The following is an 18,950-nucleotide window of genomic DNA, read 5'->3' as shown; positions in this document are numbered from 1 at the left end:
GATAGGAACTTCATTTATTTTCTTGATTTTTCTGGACATTTTTAAAACTAAACGACCGTAACTGTAATATTTATGCATATCTGAACTAATCTTGAACTTGTAAATGTTTAAAACAAGATGTTTAATTCTAAGCTGTTTATTTTTATTGAATGAATCATTAGTTTGTTTTTCTCCTCCCTCTGAAAGCACCAGACAGCACCTCAGGCGTAATATCGAAGACAATCGACATCTGTTTGCACAAAGAGGGAAGCAGCTTTGGTTTTGTCATGAGAGGTAAATGTCACCAAAAATGCCAACTTTACCAAAATTAATAACATAATTTTTAATCCAGGTTCCAGTTGTCAAACCTTGGATTCAGAAGGAGAAATTAGATATAGAAATACTAAAGGAATCATGGGAGACAGACATTAAAAACATTAAAGTCTCCATGTAGTTGTTTTATTACGTAATACAGGTACATGTCAAAAAAGTTACAATGTCCTGAACGGGTTCAGGATGTTTTGTCACTTATTTCAGAAAGTAAAACTGATGTATTAAACAGTTTATAGAGTAAAATATTCTACAAATTTTGCTGATTATGGCCTACAAATAATGAAAATCATGTACAGTGACTGAATACTGGAGAACAATAAATAACATCATTATGAGAAAGTTTTACCTAAATGATCACATTTAAATGGATGCAAAAAGATGTTTATTCAGGGACTTGACACAACTTTACAAATGACTGAATATGCTGCAGTTTGTTAAAAATGTCCAATTTCCACTCATTTGAGTGATTTTTTTCCTGCTCCTGGTTGCAGGTGGAACCCATGAAGACTGGCACAAGTCACGGCCCTTAGTGGTCACCTACGTCAGACCTGGAGGTCCTGCAGACAGGTACAGCTCAACATTTCATGTAAACCTTCTGATATTCAAACACATTTCAATACAAACGCATTGATACATGAAGAAGCTTTAAACCTGAAACATTTACAGCTGCATCCAGAGATACTTCAGAATAATGTGTCGTTTTTGGTTTTAGAAGTAAAAAGGGGGAAAGTTATGTCTAATAAATCAGAGTCCTCCTAAAATGTGAAGGTAAAAAGTCAATGAGTTGTTATTTGGAGTCGCAGAGAATTATTTGTGCCCTCAGACCATTAACAGCCTAGAAATAACATTGTCCTCTCCTGTGACCATCACCGGAACGTCGACCGCTATGTGTTGCTCGTAGCTGTTGCAGCATGATTCATCTCTGTTCCTTTAATGCTGTCATCATGCATTTGTCCCAGGCTCCATGTTTAAGTAATACTCCATGACATTTCCATATAAATGTCAGTTTTGTAGCAGCAGAGATGATTCAACCGTGTGCATATCCTGCGTATGAATTTGTTAGAATTTGCAAACAATAAAGTCCTGAAACCAAATTAATATATATATATATATATATACACACAAAAGTGAACACAGAGCATTTCATCACTATATATATATATATATATATATATATATATATATATATATATATATGTCTCGTTCAGTATACTGCGCTGAACCCTGTTGAAAACCTCCTGGTTGTTCCACCAAGTATAGTTTTCTGAAAAAAAAAAATTTGTTTTGAATTTCGGAGACATGTTGTCAGTAGTTCATAGAATAAAAGAACAATATTCATTTTACTCAAACATATACCTATAAAGAGTTAAATCAGAGGAACTTATCATTTTAAGTGGTATCTAGATTTTTCTAAAGTTGTACATTAGTAGAATACAAATGTTTGTAAATATGGTTTCGATGATCTCAGAGATGATTTTCTTGGAGTCAGGAATGCAGGACAACAAAAAGCAAAAGAAAGTTCCCTCAGTGTTTCACTGCATGCAGGGAAAACGTTACAGTTTGAGAATATTACAAGATGAGTGCAAACAAGAGCAGAAAGCTGAGTGTGCTGAGGATCATAATCTTCCTTTTGGCAACATGAATCAGTCAGTTCCTCAGAATTAAAGATCATCAAATGCAGAACACTGAAGCTGTTTTTGAGGCCTTTGGTGAAGTAACACATTTAAAGTTTCATTTCATTAATTAGTCCCATCTATTGCAGCATTACCAACAGTGATGAAATGCTCTGTGTTCACTTTCATATCTCAGCTTTTCTCAGTCAAGCCACCAAAGCAGAAGACTGGAGAAGAGAAATGTGACTTTTTTCTGATCACTCAGCAGCATAAGCTAGAATTTAAATATCCTACATGCTATTTTTATTCCTCTGGCTCTTATTTGTACTGGAAGCATGCAGCAGTAAATTAGGGCAGATGCAGAATAATCACATGAAAGTAATTACTGTATCGTTTTCCAACTGCTGAGATCATTTCATGCTTATTTCAGAACATTAGAAACTGGTGAAAGGATTTTTTAAAAATTAATCTTATTGAAGATCTTTTAGAAATTGCTTTTAATTTTCCATGACTTGTTACAAACTAAAAATGTCTTACCCTATTGTAGAAAGCCGCTTTATAATTAGATAGTCCAGCCACAGGATCTGAATTGAGATACCAGGACAAAGATTAAAGATTTAAATTCTTTCTATTGAGTTATTTTGCCCAGAAGCTCATCTAAAATCCACAGAATCTGGGTCACTCCAGGGGAAATAAATGAGATATTCATGCTGCTTTATATGCCATTTATATGCCAATCGGAGAAAAGTTAATCCTCAGCACCATACGGTCCCAGAAGTACCTACACATTTAGCGTTACCCAGTGGGAATTAAAGCACCAACTCTGAAAGAGCCGGAGAGCCACAGCGCTTTTATTCTGAGTCACAAAGATACTATTTTCACAGCATCATCAGAAAGAGACGAAGCCTAAAGGTCTGAAAGCAGGCTAAATGTCACAGCAGTGCTTAAACTGTGGGCTTTAGCCAGTCATTTATTAAAATGATCCTCCAAAAGAAAAATCCATATTTAGACTCGGCTTGAAACCAAATGATGCATGACTGTGACTTAGTATGTTGTTCTTTGCTGTTGTGTCATAAACCGGTTATAATGTTGGCTAAACTTTATGAAAGTGAAAACGACTGGAGAGACGTCACAGAAGACAGAAAATAACCAAAGAGAGTTTAGCAAAGCTCCACTCTGCAGCCTAATTCCCTCTGAATTAAAGGCCTTAGCTGCCATCATGTGATTTTCAAAACCTTGACATTCTGTATGACTCTAATCTACTTATAAAAAGCCACCATTATATCTGTGATGCTGCTGGACCGTAATGAGAATTCAAAAGACTACATGAAAATATATGTTTGTGTTTCTGATGAGAGAAAAAGCTCAAGAAGTATGCATTTTTTAAAGTAAAATGCTTCAAGGGGCAAATAGAACAAGTAAAATAAGAAATAATCTATTTTCAAAGTTTTTAAGGATGTCATGCTTTATTTTTGCTGTGGTTTTAGACAACCATGTAACATTATGTAAGTCTGTATTTCAACAGTTTAAATAGTTTGTTTTGATGGTTTTGTGCTCAGAGAAGGAACGCTGCGTCTGGGTGACCGCCTCTTAAGTGTGGACGGCGTTCCTTTACACAACGCCAGCCACAACGACGCCCACAGCGTGTTGGCTCAGTGCGGCCAGGAAGCCCTGTTCCAGATAGAGTACGACGTCACAATAATGGGTGAGACATCAAACAAACTGGGCTTTCTAGACGGATGTAGAGCCTTTCAAATATTTATTCACTGCATAGAGATTTATAATGTTTTTATAATGAGTTCCAAGGCAGAGAGGGGAAAAAAACCGTCTGTTTAGCCTTCCTGTTATCTGTTAGAAGTCTTGCTCTCTCTCTCTCAGCTCAGATCAACTCCAGACACGTCTTGACATGTCATAGAAAATGGTTTTATTCTTATGAGATTCTCACACTTTTATTTCGGTGCCATATTGATGATGATCGTAGCTTCGTTTGAGTCTAGTTCTAAGAAAACGAGACATTTCAGTTTTCAACTGGCGAGACATCCATCCAGGGCAACCAATGCAAAAAAAAAACAAACTAATAATCTAATCACCAGACACTTTCTCGTTCCAGCTATAATTTAACTATAGATATGTAGGTTGATGCTTGACCAAGTAATTAAATCAACAAGTAAATATATGATGGCATTCAAATTTCATTTGCGCACAGATAATGTGAAAATAATTTGTGTTGGTAGTTGATGAAGTCTCCTTGTTGTGTTTTATGAATTAAGGCCAGGGAGAAAAATCTTCAGACATGAACTTAGTATGAGATGCATCTGTGCTTAAGTTGCCATATTGGACAAGATGAAGCCGATTTCCTCTCAAATACTGTTAGAAGTTTTGTGTGTATGAAGGAAGTAAGATTAGACTGTTAGGTAAACAGTTTGATAGTGGAACAAAAAAAACATATAGAAATATAATGTTGGTATCAACGATAGATGTGTTTCTCTCTCTCTCTCTCTCTTTCAGACACAGTGGCTAATGCTTCTGGTCCGCTATTGGTGGAGATTGCAAAGTCGCCAGGGGCAACGCTGGGCATCACGCTGACGTCGGCCAATCATCGGAACAAGCAGGTCATCGTTATTGACCGGGTTAAACCTGGCAGCGTGGTGGACAGGTATGACCACATTATTCCACACAAAACGTTTGTTTCTAAAAGCAGCTAAAGCAAAAATATTCAATACATTCATACATCATGACGCCTTTCGCTCTTTAAACTTTGCCACATTTTGTCCCACTGCAATAAAAAAGTGTGTTTTTTAAAAAGCAACATGAAGACAAACAGCATGGATGAAGTTGTGGAGGATTTAAAGCAGAATTAAAGCAACTGAGCCTTTTTACATAGTTGACCTTATGAAGTTATTAAATCTGCATCCTGCTGTAAGAAGCTGGTCAGAGATGTTGGGATGATAGTTTGAGTTAAATGCAACCCTGACAGAAAACCTGCTTGAGGCATCAGCAGACCTGAGACTGAAGTGGAGATTCACCTTCCACAGTTATCGAAGCTTTTGTTTTGCAATTTACAAAGAAGAATGAGCGAAATGTCTCAAGACGTGCAAATAAATCAAAGTCAGCATTATTGGCCAAGATTGCATGAAAAGCCAGAAGACCTGCAGCTTTCATGGCAAGGCTTTTCTTTAAACGTTTGAATGCAAATAATTGCCATCTTTTTTCAAAATTTTATCAGCAAAACAATGTAAACCGTGTCTCTTTCTCATTCTCCTTTCACTATTTGTGTTGAATTTATCACATGAAATCCAAGGGAATTAGGTTTGTGAAACTTTGTGAAATGTTGAAATGAGAATAAATACTTTTCAGAGGCACTCTGTGTATATTGCTACTCTAAATGTTCTGAAACAGTTTAAATGTCAGAAAATGTCTTTCAAATAGAGCCAGCTCTTTGCAAAAAGACAGAAATCAATACCCCGCCCACTCCTGTGAAGCCATTCTTACACCACAGGATTACAGATATATTGTGTTTTCTCTCATGTTTAAGAAGTCCTTACACACATAAAGTCAATACAGTGTGTATCTGTAGCCCTGAATCTAACACAGACTGTAGAAGACAGGATACTGCCCCAAGAAGAGCCTCAATCTGCTCTTTAAATATAAATGAAGAGCTTGAAGTCGGTTTTGAAACCAGCAGTAAAATCTCCTCAGTGAGCAGAACATGGCTGTGGATGCTAATGTTCATCACTCTGCAATGGTTTATAATCTTTGCTGTTTTCTCATTTCCTAAAGTTGTGATGCTACTGTGTCTTTGTTCTCTGTGACGGACTAAGCAGATGTGGAGCGCTTCATCCCGGGGATCACCTCCTGTCCATAGACGGGACGTCAACAGAACACTGCACAGTGCTGGAGGCAACGCAGTTGTTAGCAAGCACAACGGAGCTGGTCAAGTTGGAAATCCTTCCTTCACATCAGACCAGGCTAGCAGGGAAGCAGCATGACACAGGTGGGTTTAACTGGACACATTCTGCAGATGATCTAACAATTTACCCAACTCTGAATGAAATAATAACTAAACCGTCTGGAAAAGTAGGAAGTAGTTTCCCTCTTAATCTCGTATTCCTTATCTGTTTATCTCACCATGAAATCTTCCTTCCAGAGTTTGAGCAGATTTTGATTTTGTAGTGCAGCATTAAATCTCTGTATAGAAGTAAATCTGGGCACAGACTGCACAGAAATTATACTGTTTTATTTCTAGGCTCTAAGTACAAAATACTTAATTTTGTTGTAAAATCTCTACATTCAAATGTAACGGATGGGAGTGTCAGAGTAAATCAGACTTGTATTTCAACCTGCTGTTCTCCTGTTGGACTGAATGAAGTTATTGGTCCTCAGTGGTTTCTGAATGAAAAAAGATTCAAAATGGCTGCTTTACACGCAGTTACAGGATTTGCACTTGGTCTGCATTGTTTACTGTAACAACTGAGGTTAACACAAATCCCAACGTTGGTTAAGTAGAGCTGCACAACACTCCATCAGAATCATCATTGCAGGTTCAGTGTTTGCAACACCACGGTTGAAACAAGCTCATTTAGATTTAGTATTTGAAGGAATTCATATTTTATGCCAAATTAACAAGACGATAATAATTTTGACTTGTTGGACGTTCATTGGTGTGTCATTAGTTACACACTTGATGTGTAACTTTAGGGGCCAAGATTCACAGACTCATGGAAAGTCATGATAAAGGAAAAGGCTGATCGTGTCATCATAGTTATCACAATATTCAGCACTAGTTTTTATGAGGACTGCACAGTGGCGCAGTTGGTAGAGCTGTTGCCTTGCAGCAAGAAGGTTCTGGGTTCGATTCCCAGCCCCGGTCTTTCTGCATGGAGTCTCCATGTTCTCCCTGTGCATGGTGGGTTTTCTCCAGGTACTCCGGTTTCCTCCCACAGTCCAAAAACATGACTGTCAGGTTAATTGGCCTCTCCAAATTGCCCCTAGGTGTGAGTGAGTGTGTGTGTGCATGGTTGTGTGTCTCTGTGTTGCCCTGCGACAGACTGGCGACCTGTCCAGGTCAATGGATGGATGGATAGTTTTTATGAAACTTTACAGAACTAATTGATATGTTTACTTTATTGTTGTACTTATTGAAGAACTTTGTGTTATTTCTGTTGTGATGATTAGACAAGACAAGAAAAGTCTCTGAGAAAAAGGTGAAAATGCTCATATTTTACTTTAAACATCATCTTGGATCTACTGTCATTGATTTATTTTGTGTGATTTCTGTGTTTGTGAAATGGTGACCCACTGAAAACAGAAAGCCAGGATGGACCAGGATGGTCATTTCCTTTTCTCTCTTGGTTGTTTTTCTTTTTTAGTTTTGCTCACAGAAACTCCTTTCATTCCTTTGACTCGTTTTCTGTCGTCTCCTGCTCATTGTCCTTTGTGCTTATTTTGAAGTGGTAAAAAGCTGCTTTGGGATCAAGATGTCAATAATTAATTATTTCAAAAACTTGCCATCCATTCCATCCAAGAATATTATTCATTTGCCCCTAAGAGGCAAAATGCAGTCATTGAATTTTTCTTGTAATCACCGTTGTGTGACTGCCGTGTGTGCATGAGAAATGAACACAGCTCATTAGGAAACTCATAGCCTTCCAGCAGACCTAGCAGCCGGCCTGCCGCTGCTTTATTAATAGACACTCTGATTAAAAGATTGAAGATGTGTATGCGTTTGTCTTCGGCTTCGCTGTGTTACTGCGGCACAGATTAGCCTCAGTGAATCTGTGCACATAATTCTCTTCACCTTTTGGGAATCTGTTCAGTGTAAATCACATGTGAGTGATTTTATCCAAAGTGACTTTTCCTGCGTGTCCTGCCTGCGCTGATCTACGATCTGTGCCGTGCCACTATCGTTTCCTGTCAGTGCTTCTGTCTCTCCAGTGTGTTTTACTGGACCTAATGACTAGCTCAAGGAGGGTTACATGTGAGTGTGTTTCCACACTTCTCAGAGTGTTTCCCCCAGGGCTGCCAAGCACATACTCGGTATCAAATCTGCACAAAGACACGGCCGTTTGGATGAGGCGACTCCCACGACTCTGTGATTGTAGAGGCATGCTGCAGGTTTGGATCAACTTCAAAGTTTTTACAGGAGTTTGTAGTGAAATATTACACAGAAGGTTGGGTATTTTGCCACACTGCAGCTCTGATTGCACAGCGATGACCTCAGACTGAGACTCTGTAGAAAAGTTTTTTCCAGCTCCTGAACATTTCCTGCTTTAATATGAACTGAAAATGTAATTTAAAAAAATATATAATGCGCTTTAAAGCTTTTCTGTTGCTGAGATGATCAGAAATATGCATACATCCTGCTGAGGGTCTGCATGGATCTTATAATCCCCCTGGTGTCACGCAGCACTACTTGTTCTGAAGCAATACGTTGAGGTGATCTTGGTTGAAGTGCAGCAGTGAGAAAACCTAAACTTCTTTCTGGTTTAAAAAGTTTAGCTCATCGTCTGGTTTTGGTAATCTTTATTTTGGACCATGACTTCTCTTCTCTAATTTGGCTTGTCGAGGAATCTGGTATGGGTGTGAGATCTGTCCAGGTATACGCAGAAAAATGGAATAAAGGCCTGGGAAATAACAGTATAACCCTGATTAATGATTAAAAGATGATTATAAATGTTAAGTGATTATAAGATGATGATACTCATGCCAATGAAGCAATGTGTGATAATATACAGGCCAGTGAAGAAATGTTTGTAATGAATGATCAAAACATGTATTCTGTACCTTTAATCAAGTGAATATTATAATGATGTATGCTCTGTATTCTTAAATCCATTGATTCTACTACATTATGAAAGGCTAAAGGTTGTACTTTTGAGTTAACCAACAAATAACATGTATTATTAAAGATCATAAGAGTACTTTTCACTGAGCAGAAGGCTAGGGACAGAAGGGTGAGTCATCTAAATGGGGAAGGAAAACAAGGGTGCGGCAGAATTGGAAACAGATGGTCAACGGAAAAAACAGGAACTGCCCTGATGGAAAAGGGAACTGCCCCGATGAAGCGAGAGGCAGGGATGAGTCATTGGAAAACTTGAGAAAGAGCCCGGTACTTTCCACAGGCAGCCCTGCCCTTCATGACATCAGGTAATGACATAATGCGATGGGCAGGTTCCATGGAAACACAAGTGCATAAATACCGATGCACGAGTCAGAACGAGGGTTCTTCGTTCGCAGCGCAGAAAGGGAGTCAGCAGAGGAAGCTGCCTAAAGATCTGCGGAGGATCACACCGAGGGACCAAGGGTAACTACTCCATGATTTCACGCTGCCTAAAAGGGACGAGTTCCACACGCCAACACCCCTGGTTCCAGATCCGACCGAATCCTCCGCCTCTACTCAACGCTCTCAACTCCGGTGCAGCTGACTTGGAAAAGAGACGGAGGTCTTTCAAAGACAAAGAGTCTGCACGTTCAATGGAAAGCGTGAGCCTTCTCTCCGCTTCTCTTCAGTAAAGAGGATTTTGCTCCGGCTGGACAAAGACTCTGACCAAGGACCGCAAAAGATTACAGCTGCCGAGATCAAAGACCATCGGGTATGAGGTGATCAGCTTCTCCCAAAGCCTCGCTCAGTGAATTTAGTGAGACAGGTTAGGAATGAGAATAAGGAAAGGAGGTGATTAATCCTAGTTGATTTCATTATATTTTTGCTTCTTTTATAACTCTTGGAAATTAATTTGTTGTTATATGCCCCTGCTAAAGCTTGCTTAATAAAATTATAATTCTAAAGATTCTAATGAGAATTGTGAACAGTGAGTTTAATTGTGTCAGTCTCGATTATTGTTGGTTCACCTAAATATAGTAAAGCAATATACATGATGCTAGAGATAGGGTGGCTTTGTGTTTTCCTCTGGTGAGTGTTAAAATAATGACCTTGGGACTTAACTCTAAGTCACTAAATTTAATCTAGCCGTTAACAAGTGCCGTTATTTTAGGAAAGGAGCTACCGTTAACAGGAGTGGTTGTAGGGGTTATGTCGCTGTGAGGGCTACTCAGCGGATTGCCCCCCAACTGTAAAAGGTCATAACTTCTGGATCGAAGGTAGTCAGAGCTAGACGAGTCCTTTCCGACCCCAGTTTAAACAGATAATTCACCATAAACTATTGCTAGGGTAAGACCCGAGTTTCTGGGGATTTTCCGGACCTGTTAGACAGAGAACTGGGCAGTAGTGAGTCCAAAGAGTTGTGAGGAGTGGGCGGGACTTACTATTGGGTAGTAACAGACATGGCGTCCCTGGGTGGGCCCGACCCTAATGAGTAGGAGGGCCTTACTTTGACCAAGTCAGTAAAAACAGACGAGAGGGTCTGAATAGCTCACTTGGGAGACCAACTCTTAGGAAATAGAGTTGGGAGCGACTGATGAGGCTTGTCAGCCGCGACCCTTGCAGTAACTGTACAGCGTGCAGGCGAGGGAAAAGCTTCAGCTGAGGATGAACGATCGCATCCAGAAGGGAAGCCAGTAGCCAACCTAGCCTAGACCCATCCCTGCTCTAAGGTACCCTGAGAGGCTTTGGGGGATAGGCGACTCGGAGACAAAGAGACCGAGGAGTACGACGCAAGGTCGTACGTCCAGAAGATGTAAGTAATTTCACAAGGAAGTGGTGAAATGCATCTGGAGCTCAAGGTTGAGCATCTGAGAGCACACGCATGAGGGAGCTCATTGGCGTGGAAATGACGAAGTGGACTGCTATGTCCAACAGAGAAAAATTGTCTTTGTCGGAGCCGAGAAGTGGGACACTACTCCCAGAGGAAGGGAGGTCCCAGAAGAATACGTGGATGAGGTCGTGCGGAGCGTGCATGAAGCCCTTGGACATGCAGGCGTATGGCCTACCCGTAAGGAGCTGGATGAGCATGAGCTTTGGATCCCAGTGAAACAAGTCCAACGCGTGCTACGGGGCTGTGAGGTATGTGGACAATACAACGCAGGCCGCCAAGGGCAGCGGTTGGAAGGATTGACCATCAAAAGCACGATCCCCTGGGGCTCAATCTGCATGGATGTAGCAGGCCCCATGGATAACAGAAAAGAGAGGTGAGGAGTACCTCTTGGTGCTGATGGACATGGTGTAACAGTGACAGCTGAAAAAGAGCAGGTCTTCCCCTGCAGAGGAACTCCGTTCACGTCACAGAAAGCCGGAAGGCGAAGGCACTTCTCCTTTTTGCCCAGAGAGGGAAAGGGGAAGTTGCAGTTTACAGTGTCATTGAAAACAGGACAGAAAGTTTGGATTAAAGATCAAGATCGGCCTGTAGTCATGGTGATCAAGTTGAAATTCAATGGAATGAATTTTGTGAAGCAAGTACTGCAATGTAAAAAAGTATTACTTATGAAGAAAGGGGTCCACGAGGTCAGTGTTCAAGCCAGTTCTTAGCTAAAGCGAACCAGAACATTGCAAGAATCAAGCATCATGCCATCCTGTGTTAGACTGGCTACTATTACAGGATGATTGCCATTCAAAGAACAACTTCAAGGCTTAGGACTAGGAGGGCCCTGAAGAAATTGGATTATGCTAAAGAAGAACTCCTGTCACAAAAGGATGGATTAAACTGGAAAAGGGACTGAAGTCATGAGGAAGGAGTGGCGTCATAGACAACCACCAAGATCAATCCTGCAACAAAGTGTTGAAATCACACCCAACACCTGGAAGCAACCTGTGGACTTCACAGAGTCCTGCCTGACAGAGTCCTGTTGCCTCCGACAACTCCAGTAACCCTTTAACGACCCCAGCGATGGAAAAGGATTATGATTATGGATAAAGCGTCATGCTGCTTATGCTTTTTGTTTTACTCTACTGAACACCCAGTTTTTTTTTTTTTTTTTGTTTGTTTTTTTAATTGAGGCTTTTTGCCCATCAACCTGTCCCTAAGGAATCTTCTACATCCTGAAGAACCAACGCTTCATTCAGCTGAGGATTTTTTGTCACTATTAAAGGATCAGAGCGACCTGGGTTCTCTTCAACATTCGTCACATCCTGAGAGACATCAAAACTCCAAGGAGGGGGTGTCAAAGAGCAGTGGAGTTTGAAGACTGCTGAGCCCTTGGTGACAACTGAGAATCTGCATCTTCACATCCCTGACTGCTGTGGCCTGGGTGACGATGGAGGATCTGCATCTTCACATCCCTGACTGCTGTGGCCTGGGTGACGATGGAGGATCTGCATCTTCACATCCCTGACTGCTGTGGCCTGGGTGACGATGGAGGATCTTCACATCCCAGACTGCCATCTTCTCTTTCCAGGGGATGAGGACGCAGACCTGCAAGAGGGTGTTGGGTTCCCAGCATGTGAAAGGTCTGACCTCGCGGAGGGGGTGTCGAGAAAAGTCGAGCTCATCCCACTTCCCCATGCTGGAGATTTTAGTTTAATAGTAATAACAAATAAAATTACCGTAAAATTAATGACATAGGTGACATCAAGACCCAACAATAGAGTCAGACTGTAATAAAATGAATCTGGTTGTGTGTGTTGTTATTGTGTCCTGCAAACTTAGCTTTAATTCTACTTTTTTATATTTAATCATAAAAAATCATAGTCAGGCAGAAAGAAAGTCATGAAACAGGAAGAGCTGGTTTCCTTAATAAAGAGGAAGTTTCTATCTTGCATCAGGCTAAAAATAATTCAGACCATTCCTTATTTTAAAGCATTAAAGGTTTTTAAAGAATAAAATCTAAACATTTTGAGAGATTGGATAAAACCCAGAGTAAAATACTTAAAATAATGACTTATAATTATGCCAATAATTAATATTGGTTTAACCAGTGGTTGATGTTGGTTTGATTATAAGAATATTTACACTTACTCTCACACTTGTGGAAGTACTTAAAGGTGAAACAAGAAACTGTAACATGATATCAGATAATTAGAATAATGGGTATTCTTGGTTTCTTTTCAGAAATGTCTGTAATAACTCACATTATGATTGTAATAAGAGTAACTAATAAGTTATGGTTATTATAACATTATAAATGAATGTTGAATCAGATAAACTAAAAGGTTATAAATGTGATTTTGACATTGAACTTGAAAAGGTGTAAAATGTTGTAACTGTAATTAAAGGTCACTGATGTTGTGTAGGAGGTAGATGGTAGGTGAAAGGTCAGGGGAAAGAGGAACTGATAGGAGAACGGAGAAGACTAAAGCCTTATTGCTAAACTTCAACTTGCCTAAGAAAAGGTTGGGCAGGAAACAGAGGTAGGAGGAACTGTTGAGCAACTTGGGGACATTAGAACAGACATCAGGACATGAGGTCTACAGGGTGATGGAGATGAGATCATCTGTCCAAGCAGTCAGCCAATGAGACGGGCACAGCAACAAAGCTAGCCAATGCAAACGCACCAAAAGGTGGATAAATCCTTTATAAGGTGGGTGCAACAGAGGAATCTTTGGTTGGATCCTTCAGGCAGCTTCGAGCCAAGACGGAGATGGACAAAGAACTCTGCAGCTGAAGAAGAGCCGGGGCCACAGAACCGAAGACTGTTCTGCACATGGGGACCAACCCGTTAGCCCCGCAACATGTGGCTTCAAATCGCACTTCTCTCAACAGCTGGGTTTAGACCCCCAAAGACAAAGAACAAGGCAAAGATGAAGATAAAGACAAAGGCAAAGAACAAAGGCAAAGAGGAAGAACTGGTGTGTTCCTTCCGTGGGACCAGGAAGATCGTGAGACGAGGAGAAGGGAGCTACAGAGCTGCAAGACAAGAAGCTGAGGACCGCTACGCGCATGAGGAAGTCACCCTGAGGCCTGAGACCTGCCGCTCTAAGTCAGTACTCTTCCTGTACTGGGAACCTCCTGCTGCTGCAACACCTTCTTCATCATCAGGCCAGTTCTGGGGTTCAAAATGCCAAACTCTGTCCGTCTCTCTCAAAGTTTCCCTTTTTTAGTTCTCAGTGTCAGCATTAGGGAAAGATAGGCTAGATTATTGATTTTACTTATTTGATTATTTCTGCTACTGAATTAAGCTGTACTGACCCTTGCAAAATTGCCTTACTAATAAAATAATTAGCATTAAGAAAATCTAAAAGATGTTGTGGACATTCAATTAATGAGTCACCTTAAAGTTCTTTGATGGTTGTGAAATAGCTATGAAGTTTGAGGAAAAAGTAGAAATGTTTTATAGGTTGCTTTTAGCCAAAACTAAAACAACACCCTTGGGACTCGCCCGAGTCACTAAAACCAACCTGGTTCAGTAACAAGTGCAAGTTGTAATAAAGAGAAAGAGCGACCGTTAACAGGTGTGCTCTGTGAAGCTAGTTGGTTGCAAGCTACTCAATCTGGCTAATTCACAGGGTGAAAAAGGGTGGGACATCTGGATGGAGGTCGTTAGAAACCAGGCGAGTCTTTCTCGATGCCAGCTTAAACAGAGTTTACTCAGTTCTGAACAGGGTAAAATCCCATCAGATTTAGAAAACTCAAATTACCCGTTAGATGGAGAGCTGGCTGCACATCTCCCTCCTCTGAGAAGGGGAAGTAGAGTGAGAGAGAAGGGGGGGGAGGTGTTGCGCAACAACAGGCTCCTGCTGTCTTTGATTTAGCTGGATTAGCCTTTTATCCCATTCAATAACGAATCGACTTGTTTGTTTCAGTGAAGGTCCAGAAATCAGATCATCCCCACACCTGGGACCCGTGTATAAACTACTGTCACCCTCAAAACTCCACCCTCTGCAACACAAGTTCCACCCTCAACAAGTCCTGGACCGCATCCAACAACAACACAATCAACAGCCTGGACTACTGCAAGTGTAAGAACTGAATCCTCTAAGGATGTCAGCTGGGTAAAAGCTTTCAAAGTAACACTCTGTTTTGCTTTTCCTGTTTTTCCTGCAATTATGTGATTTTCTATATGAGCTGCTGAGCAGAAAAGTGAAACGCATACGTTTTATTTGTTGCAGCTCTTGTCTGTGCCAGTTTCTCCACCAGCTCTACCACCACATCAGGGCCCAGCAGCCAGAGCTCCAACACGCTGCCCCGGCCTGCAGTTCCCATGAGTCCTCGCAACTCGCTGCTCAAACGACGGCAGAGGAAGAAAGAGCACAAAAGTTCCTGTGGGTTCCACCTGTCGGACAGATGATCACATTTTACAGACAGCCCATCTAAAACATGTGAATGTGTTTGATTAGTGTCCCTGGCATCAAGTTCGGTTGGTCCTGGCGGTCAGGTGGTCCATGTGGAGACCAGTGAGGTCGTCCTGACTGGTGATCCTCTCAACGGCTTTGGAGTGCAGCTGCAGGGAGGAATATTTGCAACTGAAACTCTCTCCGCGCCTCCACTCATTCGATTCATCGAGCCGGACAGCTCAGCCGAGAGGTGAGCTCACACACCTATTGACACGTTTGGACTCTGATCTGCAGACGTGTGGCTTTGTCGCTGCAGCTTAAAATCTCTGAGAAAGATTCAATACTTGTTTACTTTTCTTTTGAGGAATTGATTTTTTTTTTTGCTGATATTCAAAAAACCTGTTGATTTGTGTGATAATAAAATAAACAGATCCATCAGATTGTAGCCCCAGTGGAAAGACAAGGCCAGTCCTGGATTAGTCACTTATCCATAGTGATACATTTATAATAAAAAGCTAAATACATTATTAAAAGAGATATATGGCTTCTTTTTTAGTAAGTTTCACTTTAGAGCAGTGGTTCTTAACCTTTTTTGAGGTACCGAACCCCCCAGTTGCATATGCGCATTCACCGAACCCTTCTTATTCCAACCCCCGACACACAAAATATGTAATTATTAGCTGTGTTACCACCCCCACACCACTAGAGGCAGTACCAACCCCAAAAAGATGCGACTAAAGAGCAGATTTAGACTATAGAATTTGGTAAAAACTGTGAACTTTGCTGAAGTAATTAAAGACAAAAGTTCAAATCCATGCTGAGAGTGGAGCTCCATCAATCAGGGCTCCTCCTCAGCTCTGATTGGCTAAGCAATGTAACGTGATCCTCTGATTGGCTAAGCAATGTAACGTGATCCTCTGATTGGCTCAGCAATGTAACGTGATCCTCTGCAGCAAGTGATGGCAAAGCGCGGCGTCATCACGACTTTACACAAGTGTGTCTTTACCTCCGCGGCAGAGGCTCCGCCGAACCCCTGGGGTTCGATCGAACCCAGGTTAAGAACCACTGAGTTAGAGTAATAGTTGTTTTTTTTAATGAAGAAAAATAAATAATGCAAATAATTAGAAAGTCATTACCCAGGATCAAGACACAGCATCTCTTCTTCTGCTGTTTTAGATGGAAAACAATCCAATTTTCAACAAAAACTATCAGAAAAATTTACAAATGAAAATACAGAAACCAGGTAACTACAATTAATGTAGAAAGGTTGGCAAGAAGTTCAAAATGACTGGAAACTTTAAATAACCAAAGTCTTAATGAACACTGTGTGAAAGTGCTGAGTCTCATATGAAGGCTGAGCATTATAGCTGGTCAGAAAATTGGGTCTTCAGATAGATTGATAATTCTATTTTGTTGCTTAAGTAGAAGTCAGAGTAAAGACTGACTGCCTGTTTCACTTTAAAGAGCTCTAACAGAAGTGTAGAGCTGGAGGAATGTGTTTCACTGCGGCTGGCTGTGCATATGTATTGATTTTAATGCTGCATTAGCAGCGCTACTCGCTGTGGCTCTGAGATATTGGTGTTTCAGTGGGAGGATGTGTGAGAATGATGTTCAGTGTTAGCAGCTCCACCTGACTGTGTTCAGTGTAGGCGTGTGAGCATGTGCTTAAGTTTCATGGAGCTTTTCCAAATATCGATGTATGTGTAATTTTGTGCATGTTTTGTTGGCACGTTGGAGCTTCCTGTCGCTCAGTTCTACACAACTCTGTTTAATTTAGGTGGTTAAAACCTAATTATCCATCGTGTCTTTGTTGTGTGGTTGTTTACTGGCCAATATTTCCATCCTATGAATTGCTTCTTTGAGTGCTGGGTGTGTTTCCACACCCTGAGGCCACATTCCCTATTCCATTAGTGCCCACGCTAAAAACACTAATTAGTTTGCGTCCTCTTGCTCATGCCGGAGGAATCGATGAGTGTATTTATTTTAATTCCACATCACAGCTGCCTGCCTCAAAGGACTCTTAAACTGGGGACAAACTTCACACTTTTCACAGACTTGACAGATTTCAAAAGGGCTTGAAGTTGAAACTGGCAGACTGGTTTCAGTAGATTTTAGCTTTGCAGACTTCAGGGATCACAGACTGCATGATTTATCAAACCAACTAAAGTTGGTGGCAGTAAAAAAAAACGAAAGTTCTCATAAATTCAGAAAGGGTATGTCTGTGCTGATCTCCCATAAAATAAAAAAAGATGCATATTAGTATTTTTGTATTACCAAACAATAATATAATGTTTGGACTGGATGGCACAAATAAACATTTAGATAAATGTATACTGTGTATAAAAATATTCTTTTCAGACAAGTTATCCTTATGTTTGGTATCTGAATTGTTCAGTAGCAAAGCAGATCCTCAGCATGATGCTGCCACCACCATGCTTCACAGTTACAGTAACTTTTGTTCTTAGGTTTGAAAGTTTCATCTCGACTTTTCCAGACGTTGTTACCTTTAATTCTGTTATTCAAATTGGCCACTGTATCAGAAAAACAATTACCTTCTTAGTTTACAGAACATACAAAGCTTAGAGCCTTAAATAGTGAAGGATTTTGTCCTGCTGACGTAAAGAAAGTTTAAATGGAGCACATGGATTCAGAAGCAACTGATTTACTGCAGTAAGATCAACGAATCAACGATCATGGCAAGCTTAAAGATCTTAAAGGAATCTGGAATCAAGACGGTTTCATCACACAGTCCTGTGTGGTTAACCTGCATGGATCATGTTTACGAAGCGTTTTGGTTTCTGTCTCTACAGTGAAGCTATGCAGACCATCATGAGATGATCTGAGCATTTCAGGCCTCACAAGAGGAACATTCTCACTGACTGACTTTAAATATGTTTTATGTGTTCATGTATCCTGACACCACCTTGATAACTGTTGTAGGTGTGGCCTGCTGCAGGTTGGAGACCGTCTTTTGTCAATCAACGGAATCCCCACTGAAGACGGGACACTGGAGGAAGCCAATCAACTTCTCCGAGACGCTGCCTTGACCAATAAGGTCGCGCTGGAAATCGAGTTTGATGTAGCAGGTTTGTGGAGCGAACAAGTTATCTCCAACGTCCTGCGTCTCTTTTAATTCCAACACATTTGGTAACACATCAGGGTCTTCATTTAGCAGGGTCATGCATTTTTGGGGGTTTGAAGACTTAATTACACTTTAATTGTTTTGTTTTATTCTATTTACACAAACTGTGAATACTTCTGCTCTGTCTGGGTAATCTGTCAGGCTTGGGCAGAATAATTGCATCTTTTTACTGCAGGGCATGAACCCGTCAAAAGGCTTTTAACGCCACTGAAATGCTCTTAGTTCATTTAGAGAATTGTCTCAGCTCAGGTTTCTGTGTGAAGAAAAGTTACATCAGACTGAAAAATATTGAACCAACCAACACACGGGTTAAAGTTTAATCAGTTTCTGTTTTGGAATTGATTAAGTTTTGGTGGGGAATGTTTATGAAGCAGCTGAGGGTGATGAATTTTTAAGAGTGTGCATCTCTAGATGGTGGATGGATTATTGCCTTATGCTTAATGTGACTGCTCTTCATCAGTACTGAGAGTACTTCAAGGCTCTCAGTACTTCTGAGATTTGTGTACTGACTTATAAGATCCAGTCTGGCCATCGGCTTCCTGCACAATTCTTCCCGATTCTCATCTCCCATCAGTCCTCCTCCTGGGGTTTCTCCCACTGAGCTGGATTTCTCCGGTTGAATTTCAACTGGGCCAATCAGTGAACAGATGGGGGAATTAACATTAACATTGAACTGATAAATTAAATACTTTAAATGTTAGCGACTGTGTAAAACTTAAGAATATATTTACCTGAACCTCTTGGTTCACTATAACCAAACCAGAGTTTGGTCTCGACCTTT

The 18,950-nt window shown here is 40.8% G+C and overlaps 1 protein-coding gene across 10 annotated transcripts in view; it reads left to right on the top strand.

The window, feature by feature from the left end:
- Positions 1–18,950, top strand: part of grip2b (glutamate receptor interacting protein 2b) — a 201,657-nt gene that overhangs the window by 166,451 nt on the left and 16,256 nt on the right. For all 10 annotated transcript variants that reach the window (XM_081606782.1, XM_008408298.3, XM_017304900.2 and 7 more), the window contains exons 5-13: positions 187–273; positions 804–879; positions 3,485–3,630; positions 4,434–4,581; positions 5,750–5,919; positions 14,557–14,712; positions 14,863–15,015; positions 15,091–15,277; positions 17,968–18,113. In XM_081606782.1, the coding sequence (XP_081462908.1) occupies positions 187–273; positions 804–879; positions 3,485–3,630; positions 4,434–4,581; positions 5,750–5,919; positions 14,557–14,712; positions 14,863–15,015; positions 15,091–15,277; positions 17,968–18,113 (1,269 nt within the window). The remainder of the gene's footprint in view (positions 1–186; positions 274–803; positions 880–3,484; positions 3,631–4,433; positions 4,582–5,749; positions 5,920–14,556; positions 14,713–14,862; positions 15,016–15,090; positions 15,278–17,967; positions 18,114–18,950) is intronic.

This window comes from Poecilia reticulata, chromosome 5, assembly GCF_904066995.2.
Source record: "Poecilia reticulata chromosome 5, P_reticulata-male-v2, whole genome shotgun sequence".
Lineage (NCBI taxonomy): Eukaryota > Metazoa > Chordata > Actinopteri > Cyprinodontiformes > Poeciliidae > Poecilia > Poecilia reticulata.
This window is presented reverse-complemented; position numbering and strand designations above follow the sequence as displayed.